This window comes from Equus caballus, chromosome 12, assembly GCF_041296265.1.
Source record: "Equus caballus isolate H_3958 breed thoroughbred chromosome 12, TB-T2T, whole genome shotgun sequence".
Lineage (NCBI taxonomy): Eukaryota > Metazoa > Chordata > Mammalia > Perissodactyla > Equidae > Equus > Equus caballus.
Genome location: NC_091695.1, coordinates 13267201 through 13277734, shown reverse-complemented (window position 1 = coordinate 13277734; position 10534 = coordinate 13267201). Strand labels below are relative to the sequence as shown.

The 10534-nt window shown below is 34.6% G+C and overlaps 1 protein-coding gene across 1 annotated transcript; it reads left to right on the top strand.

Moving 5' to 3' along the window:
• Window positions 1-929: 929 nt before the first annotated feature.
• Window positions 930-1874, top strand: LOC138916810 (olfactory receptor 5F1). Its single transcript, XM_070230424.1, has one exon. The coding sequence runs from the start codon at window positions 930-932 to the stop codon at window positions 1872-1874; it is 945 nt and encodes a 314-aa protein (XP_070086525.1).
• The last annotated feature ends 8660 nt before the right edge of the window (window positions 1875-10534 follow it).

Below are 10534 nucleotides of genomic sequence, written 5' to 3'. Positions count from 1 at the left end.
GTGGACAGGTACTTCTCTGCTACCACATGACATTAACTTGATAGCATACCTTGTAATGAGAACAATTTTTTGGTTCATTTTTATAACACTACAAAATCATTCTTAAAGGGCCAGCCCCATGGCCCAGTGGTTAAATTCGTGTGCTCCACTTCAGCAGCCCACGGTTTCACTGGTTGGGATCCTGCACATGGACATGGTACTGCTCATCAGGCCACGCTGAGGCTGCACCCAATATAGCGCAACCAGAGGGACTCACAACCAGAATATACAACTATGTATTGTGGGGCCTTGGGGAGAATAAGAAGAGAAAAAAAGGAAAAAGAAGAAGATTGGCAAAAGTTGTTAGCTCAGGTGCCACTCTTAAAAAAATAAATCACTCTTAAGAATATGATGGATGTCAAAATATTGGTTATTTGAAACGGTCACTAGTTTTGCTGCGTGGGGTACACAGGAGTGGTTTCAGGGAAGCAATACATGAATTTTGGAGTTGAAGAATATACAGAGTGGTCTTGAGAAGAAAAAAAATACAATTGAGTTAAACTCACATACTTGTTAAGAGAATGGGAGAGACTTTGGCAACGATATTTCTATCCTTTGCATTTTGCATGCGGGATGGTAGAGAAAGAATACAACAACATATGTTGCATTTGCAGGACCTGAAGTGAAATATTTGGACTTAGAGCAGTGGTTTGAGAGATCTGCTACCTAGATTCAATACAGACAATTGCTTTTTAAATTCAAATGCTTATCCATTTGTCACCTAATCTTCCTCTTACTTTAGTCATTCTATTTAGTATGGTGTATTATCCTAGGCTGTTTTGTTTTCGATGTGTAAATAGCCTCATTAACATCTCTACTATTTCCTGTAAGCTTTGGAGAGGGAAATATTTACACACAGTGCAAGATTAAGCAGACTAAATCTGTAATAAATGATGAGAAAAAACTATACTTCACTGACTGAGTTCATCCTTTTGGGATTAGCAGACACGCTGGAGCTACAGGTCAGCCTCTTTTTGGTCTTTTTTGTGATTTACACGCTTACAGTTTTGGGGAATGTTGGGATGATCCTCTTAATCAGGATTGACTCCCGACTTCACACACCCATGTATTTCTTCCTCGCTGGTCTGTCTTTTGTGGATGTTTGTTATTCATCCACCATCACCCCAAAGATGCTGGTAGATTTATTATCAAAGAAGAAAACCATTTCCTTCACTGGCTGCTTCCTGCAGATGTACTTCTTCATCGCCTTGGCCACAACTGAATGCATCCTCTTTGGGTTAATGGCCTATGACCGTTACGTGGCCATATGCAACCCTCTACTTTACTCCTCGATCATGTCCAGGACAGTCTGCCTTAAAATGGCAGCAGGGGCTTTTACAGCAGGATTGTTGAACTCCATGGTTAACACGAGTTATGTAAGCAGCTTGCCATTCTGCAGTTCCAATGTCATTCACCACTTCTTCTGTGACAGCCCTCCACTTTTTAAGCTCTCATGTTCTGACACACAGCTGAATGAAAGTATCTTTTCCACTTTTGCTGGTGTGAATATGATTGGAGCTCTGCTAGTCATCCTATCCTCCTACTCCTACATTCTCTTCTCCATCTTTCGTATGCATTCAGGGGAAGGGAGACACAAAGCATTCTCCACATGTGCCTCTCATCTGACAGCTATAATGCTGTTCTATTCCACCTCCATTTACACTTATCTGAGACCCAGTTCCAGCTACCTCCTGAATCAGGACAAAGTGGTTTCAGTGTTCTACACAGTAGTGATCCCCATGTTGAATCCTATGATCTATAGCCTCAGGAATAAGGAAGTAAAGAAGGCTATACAGAATATAATTACCAAGAAAAGAATCCCCTCATTTCTGTGATAGCTTGGTTAATTTTCCAAAATAAATAGAGTATTTGATGAACTGTCAAAGGCTGGTTCAAGCCTCCAGTTTTTCATTAGAACATTTTTTTCTTTTCTCAGTAATCATGTCCTGTAATACTGAAGCATGTATCCAATTAGGTATAAGGTAGATTACCAAACTTAAATAATACCATGGAACTTTCATCTAATTCTTCTGTATCTTTAGTGAGTTCTCAAAAAATTGTAATGAAATCTTAGGGAACAAATGGGGTTCGTTGTTTAGACACAAATGTCACAATATCACATGAAACTAGGTGTGTAGAATAGTTGCAATTGTCTATTTATTTTTTCTCATGCATTCTTTTCCACTATTTATGATTTTAAGACATTATATATCATATATGTCAAAAATGCTTTAAATTTAAAATAGACTTCCATTTTAACTTATTTAATTATCTCCTAGGGAGATACTTAAAGCAAATTTGAGGACTATAGATTTCATTGCAACTTAAACTCCCTATCTTTTATTTCCCTTATCCCTCACATGCATATATATTCCTTAGTAAGTGCAAGTTTGTGCAAAAGTGTGAATTCAAGAAAACTGCTATCAGATTAGAACGCGTCAGTTACAGAAGCTCTCCTTCTATTCCCTTCACTTCTCCTCAAAAATTTCTAATTCTTCTCTCACTTTCACTCTTCCAGACTGACACATGCACCCAAAGCAGCATGCACACACATTCAGTTGCTGCAATGAGTTCAACCAGTAAATCGTTTCAAAAGATGTAGATTAATGTTCAATGGATTAATACAAAACATGTTATTTACAATAGGCTCATGGATTTCCTGACCATAGAAATCTTCTATCAATTGACAATAAAATCAATTAAAATTAATCTTAACATTAAGGCTAAGCCTCATTAATATGGAGGTAGACAGGGAGGTGGCTTAGTAGAGCTCTGGAGGAAACTGAGCGGGCCAGGGCTTGACAAGGAGACAGCCACACTTAGAGTTTTAGAAGGGTAATTCCACATGTCCCTTCCCTTACCCTTGCTGCTGAAGTTGCACCTGATAGAGCTGTGATGTTCAAATCACCTGAGATGTGGTATAGCTGACCTTATTGCCTGTCACAAAGAGGTCATGCAGATTCATCATCCAATGTTCTTAACAGTCCATGTAGGTGACCTTTGTCAGATGAATGTTCCTGAAAACATTGGTGTTGTATGTGCACCTGTGGGCCATATTCTCACCCCACAGATCCACAGCAGTTACCTGGCCCTGGAGGCTCTGCATCAAAATGATGAGGCTGTTCTCAGAGATGGTTTGCTCTTTCACTGAGTGGCTCACATACGTTCTTCTGCACCAGCTGGCTACTGCTCAGCAGGTTTCTTTCTGCTTTCAGTGTCCTATGTATTTAATGGAATCATATATAAGACCAGGACCTTTCACAGGTAAATACTAATATTATATTCTTTCAATTAACTGCTTTAATTTCCAGTAAAACTTAGGAATACAAGCAATATTTAAGAGATGAATTCCATTTATTCTGAGATTTGGGCTTTTAGATATATCATATTTTGAGCCATATTCTCTGCTCTCTAATTCAGCTTGCCTAACATTTAGTTAGTTTTATTTACAAAGTCTACAAATATTTCTAAATTTTGGAGCTATTATCACAAAGTATGTTGCTTAATTTTTAATGCATTAAACATATGCTTCTTATGTACATTTTGATTATTTCTTGAACCCATCGTTAATGTAAAAGTATTTTTATCATATTTTCTTGCTTTTATTGTCTAATGAATTTATGTGAAAAATGTTCCAAATATTTTTTATTTTCTTTAACTCAAGTGCAATTTAAATTGCAAAAGTATTGAGACTTCTAATTATTATATTAAGTGTGATTTTTATCATTTACTTCTTTCTTTAGAATCTGACAATAATTATTAAACTCTCCTCTATGAATGTAACATTCTTTTTGCCTCTGCTATACTGTCTATATTGCTTTCTGTTTTCCTAATTTTCCCAGGCCTTTATTTCACTTGAATGTTTACTGTCATCATATTCCCCAAATGTAAACATATCAAGGGATATTTTGCCTTATTCAATGGTTTTTGATAATTTATTTCTTAAAATTAACGAAGGAAGTGTGAAATGTATGCCTTTAGGCTGTTCTTTGGTCAATGTTTTCATTAGTGATTCCATAAGGCCAAATAGAGAATAGCTCAAAAAACCTGTGAGCATCACAAAATTGGAAAATAAGCAAACAAGTTGGAAGGAGTGAAAGAATCAATATTCAAGGATCACAGGGATTTATATAAACAACAAAAAAGAAAAAGATGATGTTATTAATGGATGGAGTCCTGCATTTAGGCAGAAAAAAATGCATACAGATAATTTGACATTAATATATAAAAATAATTTTGGGTTTAATTTGTTAATTTAAACTAATATCGACAATGCAATTTTCATGAATCTATTAAAAACAGGAATTCATACATTTTGTAAACAATAGTTAGATAAAGGCTAGTGCTGAAATTAAGTGATAACCTCATTTAACTCATTTAACCCATTACCTGGTCAAATAAAATCGAAGATAGTGTGTTATTTCAAGGTCAGCACATTTCAAAGGACAGAGATAAGCAATATTATGCCAAGAATGTAATACCCAAATGGTTGGGTGTATGGGGGAAAAAAATCAAATAAAAAGTAGTTAAATTGCTGTGAAAATATGTAATCTGTCTAAGAGGAATGTATGAAGAAGTTTATTGAAAATATATAGCTTTAGTAAAATGTAGATTTATTGAAACAATTTTGAAACAAATAACTTTATTAAGAATATATAAAATGCATGTCAAATAGAATGTGTGGCATCAGAATGTAGAAATATGATTATTTGTTGCTAAACTTAGATACAATTTACTGCTTTGATTCAGAAAGTGATGTTCTATTTTTAAGACTCTCTTTAAATTTTGTGATTATAATCCCACTGTGAAAATGTTGTATATATCCATGTACCATTCCTACATGTCAGAAGAGTCTTTATGGTATTTCAGCCACTTAACAAAAAAAAATTACCCCCAGATTTGTTACTAAAGAAGGAGATGATGAACATTGACCAGTGAATTTCAAGGTTTTGCAAACAGGAGATCAGCTAGATGAAGATCTATGTCAAAAAATCTGAGTTTCTGAATTGGACTCCAAACCCTCAACCTCCTGAAATTGTATGATCATTTTACCCTTGTGTTGTATAACAAATAAAATTAAGAAAATATAATTTATTAGCTCAGTTTGTTTTGAGGGTATATCAGATTCATTAGTATACTAGTAAGAGAAGCAGAAAGATAAAGAAAAGTTACAGACTTGTACAGGAAATGTAAACAGGTTTATTTAACTGAAAGACTGAATAAGCAGCATGCAAAGGTGAAATAAAAGTTGAGGTTTCGTTTTACAAATCGTAAAATTATCATGCCTAAATCTTGTGTTACACAAGAAGACTGCATCAGAATCATCTCAAGTGCTCGGTTTGGTGAGAGCTAGTGAAAAGAAACAAACAATGCACATAAAGAGAAAATAATAAAGATTATATATATACGGTTATAATGACATAGCTTTATCCTCCAATGGTAATGCCCAATAGAGACAATTAACACGGGCTCATAAAATAATGTAAACAGAGATCAGAAGCAAAGTGAGAAGTAACAGGTTCTATTTTTAAATAAGCCATTGCCAGTAATTTTCTTTTTCAAAATGTAAACAAAATTGTAAAATACACTATATTCCCTTTATTTAATTTTGATTTTTACCTTTAAAACTGCAGACATATTACATTTTCCCCTGAGAACAAGGCTGTGTAACTTCATATGAGACTTATATGAAGTAGCTATTTACTATTATCTGTTCACGTGAACATAACATATTTGATGTGAAAAAACAATGGGATTTTAAAGACACTGACATTCTACTGACACCCTTAATACTAAAGTTTGAGTCACTGAGAGAAGATTCTGTCCAAGAGGTTGTTTCCAGTATGCATCTCACTAACATCTTCTGATCTATCTCATCCTCAGTTTCACTTTCTCTTTTTGAGAGTATAGGCTGTGATTCCGCTGTCTTCATCTTCTTCGTCAATGACAGCATTGTCCATTTCAAGGATCTTTCTATCATGACTCAGTTCACTCCTTGCCTGGATTCAAATTGATTTCTGTTGTTGCATTGATTGATTTGTAAACAAAGTAATGAAAAAAATACCAGTACCAGCAACAATACATTTGAACAATGCTACATATTTTGAGAGCCCTGATTTGCTAAAACATTTTAAAAGAAACTGTGCATTAATTAGCATCCAACTACATTGAGCTCAATCACACACTAAACAAAATAAACACCATTATAGCTAAGTAATCTCTATTAAGAAGAGCAAAGTTGGAGACATCATACTTCCTGATTTCAAACTACATTGCAATCCTATAGTAAGCAAAATGGTTTAGTATTAGTATGCAAAATGACAGGTATACAAGGAACAGAATAAAGAGCCCGGAATTAAACCCACTCATATATGGTTAGCCTGTTTTCAACAAAGGCACCAAGAATACATGATGAGGAAAATCTCTTCAATAAATGGTGTTCGAAAAACTATATATGCACATGCAAAAGAATGAAATTGGACCCCTATCTTACATCATTACCAAAAATCAACTCAAATTAAAAACCAGCAGCTTGACAACAATGGTAACTGAAAACCAGCAGCCTGGAGACACTGGATTGTGTGGCCTGGGTTTGGAGCTCCTAAGGATGTCCCATCCTCACAGCAACTATTAATACATTCTATAAAACATAAGACAATTATAGGCTTTTATATTAGGTCACAATCCAACAAAAATACATTAATAGCAATGAACAATCCCACCTGCTTGGATATTACAAATTTATCAGAATAGCATGCCCCAAAGGAAAGTATAAATTGAGTACACAGGATAATGTAACATAAAAAAGAACACAACAAACTGAAAGTGATGTAGTTGCTGCAAAAGTCATTAAAGAAGTTTATGTGCTGTTAATTTTTACCAACAAATAGTTAAACTACATATAATTTTGCCTAAATATTTAAACAGTATGAACACAAAACCATGTGAAAAGCAGCATAAATGAATTATAAAGAAAAAAACAGAAATGGATGGGATTTTTTAAGATTATAGACTTTTAATTACTCCATACACTTAAAGTTTGTTGATGGACATTGATTCTGTTGGAGACTTTTAAATGTTTCAAGAAGAGTTGATGCACCAGATAAACAGTACAAAAAGGGATTAGGCAAGCAGACTAAATCGTATATGCTCAAGTCTTATCCAGCTCACATTTTCTGCTCCAGCCTCCTCATACCACTTCCATGTTACTACTCTGTGGTTATGTTCTCAGTGAAAATGTCATTGTTCATTGGTGCCACCTCACTGTGCAGAAGAGAGTAGGATGACCCTGACACTTCAGGGTTCAGAGGATGAGTTTCAAAAATTATTGCATAAATACAGTTAATGTCAGCATCTAATTGTATGCCCATTTTCACTGATGGGAGAGACATGTGATAGCTAGATTTCTAACCTCAAACTGCAAAAATAGAAAACAAATGCACCTAATCAAGATAGTGGGGTAGATTGCATAAGTAATAGGTTGACTCACACACACCGAAGCTGCTAGATCCTGAATTCAGTATCTGTGTCCAGGGAATAAGTTGAAATGAGAACTCATATTCCTTATATCATTTCTCCTACCGTATGAACATCTGCTTAATTCTCCTCTATGTCCCTGATGAGTTCTACCTTTCCTTCAATCAATATGAAGGGAGATATTCCCGACAATTCTCAAGTTTAAAAAATTGTAATTACAAACAGAAGAATGATTTTCATTTGGTTCTTATTCAAACATTTGGGGGAAATGGTTCTAGTTTAACCATTTGGTAGAACATTCATTGTTGAACCAATTAACTGTGGCCAGGTATATGCACTCATGTAGTATATAATGACCATGTGAAATGTAAGGGATAAGAGCGAAGAAAGTTCTTAGACAATTCATGGGGGGGGGGTTAGAAAACTATGTATCTGTACTAATTAGGTTAAACTAAGATGAAAACTAGGAAACTTCTATGATTCTTAGACCTTAGGCCTTAAAGAAGGATAGTCTAGGACAGGATGCCAGGTTTAGTGTGAGGCTCAACTCTACACAATTATTCAGGAAGGAGTGACTCACATTTTACTCTGGCGACTTCCAGGGTTGCTGTGGTCATTCCCTGGCCAGCCAGCCAAAGAAGAGTGAAATGGAATTCCATAAGATGTCCTCTTGAGCAAGTAAGTCTGCGCACATTGTTTCCTTTCCTATTTCATTTCAAAGAACTAAGTCACATGGTCATGCAAGCTGCAAGAGAGACTGGAAACACATCCCAGCTACTATAGGGAAAATAAAGAGAAATGAAGGAGAATTGAACTTGGTAGATGCATATCAGTGTCTAGCTTTGGACACAGTACAATCATGAGGACCAAATAGAGCCAGCAGAGAGAATTACGGGGGAAAATGGCATGATTAAATTTACTTTGTAGACAAATATTATCCTTAAATTAAGAAACAGAAGATTGATGAAAGTGAAATAATCCTCAAATAATGAATAGTTTTTAAAAGATATTTCAGTTTGAAAAGATTACAAGGATAAGAAGTAAGGAAGTCCCCATGAAAATAGAGAGAAATGAGTGGAATTAATTGATATTTAGAAGATAGAATCAGTATAATTTGATGACTGACTAGCAAATGTGGATAAAAGAGATGAAGAATGATAGTTATGTCATATTTTCTAATACAGCTGATTTTATGTGTGGTAAAATTGAAAATCAAAACAGAAGAAAGTGTTTGGGCATAACCTCTATGCAAATCCTGTGACCACTTCTCACAATATATATATTACTTCAATCCTGATCCTGGTCACTATCATCTCCCACATAGATGACTGCAATCACCTCCTAACCGTTTTCCCTGTGAAGCTCTTCTTCGCACTTAAGTATATTGTTTTTTTATTTCTTTCCGCCTTTCTGACATTTTACTCACTGCTAACAATCGAAGAGATCACAATATATGATTAGTGATGTCGGAAGACTAAATCATATAGGTGTAAATTATTCAGTCCCTAAAAAGCTTCAGAATATTCTATGTAGATGGCTCCATACTTGGAAATACCCTGGAATCAACGAGTTTATCAAAGGAAAGTCAAATTATGGAATAAAACTTAAAACATACTATAATATGGGTCAAAACAGAAGTTATATCAGAGGGATAAGAGTTATATTGGAGCATTAAATTAGAAATATTTAATTTCAACTGCAGGAATAATGGGCCACTTTTCCCAGGATGTGATATACAACCTCAGTCTAAAAGATGAACAGGAGTTTCACAGTCAGATATTGTGATGAATCTACAAGGTACAAACTTTTCTGTACCTCCTGAAGTGTATTAGATATCAACTCATATAGTTAGATACTTATTGGATACTTCAATAAACAGAGAAAAGCTGAATGCATGAATTATTTTACATAGCTTACCAAAGATTCATAGCAATAATAAAAATTCACTCTATCTTCTCTCTCCTATTAGTTTTAAGCCCTTATAATCTTATTTTCCCATCTTCACCTTCTCAATATAGAAAACTTTGAGACTCAGTGTGCTATATCCTCTTGTCCAAATTGTAGCTGAAAAGAAATTCTATCTGTGGCATGAGCACATGACCTTAATACATAAAACTTCTAGATGATGTATGAAATCTAGATAAATTCCAAGTTACATTCTTTGAGGTTAAGAAGTGATGTTTTAATAATTTCAAATTTAGTAACCTCAGATTTCATACATATATATAGCCAACTTTAAGACTGCTAATATCGTATACCACTTTTCTCAGTAGGAGAATTGCTCTGCTTTCCAAAGATGGACAGGATGGGGAGAGATGTAGGGAGGAGTGACCAGGAGGCTAATTTTTCATGTTCCATAGAGAGAGAAGTTTCAGTGCAGCACTAATCCAACCAGAGACAGCATTGGTTATTTTCTAAATTACCACCTGATCAACAGATTATTGAGTTTAAAAATGCAACATTTCATGGAGAGAAGATGCCCCGGGAATGTAGAAGGGTGTATTTCCTACTAAGTTGCACTGACTGATTTAAGTATGAGCTTAAAGGAAAAATAAGAATGGCTCAATTTGTTACTAAAATAAATCAAGCCAGAAATTTATATAAAACTATATTCTTTAGAATAAAGCAACACATTGGTTTCTCCATAACATAAAAATGTAAGCATTAATTATTTTCTCTGCTTATTTTACTGTAGTGTATTTTTAAAACTCAAAAATTGAAAGAAATCAAAGAAAACACTTTCTTCTTATCAGATTCCTTTATGAGATAAATCTTCTCAGCTTGAAATATGCAGACTGTAAATATAAGTAATCAGTCCTTCATTTTTATAACAGTAAATGAGATATAAAATGGACATGAAATCACCTTGCTGTTGTGAAGTTTTATATTTTTAGCTTTATTGATATTAGTCCAAATATTAAAATCAATATAATATTTCCTATTGAAGGTTCTATGAAGCCCATTGAGTTTTGATTAAGAATATGGACTCTGGCATTCCACAGCTGAGTTTGTAGTTAGC

Excerpts from the sequence above, each read along its gene's own strand:
- LOC138916810 (XM_070230424.1), top strand. The coding sequence starts at position 930 with ATGATGAGAAAAAACTATACTTCACTGACTGAGTTCATCCTTTTGGGA.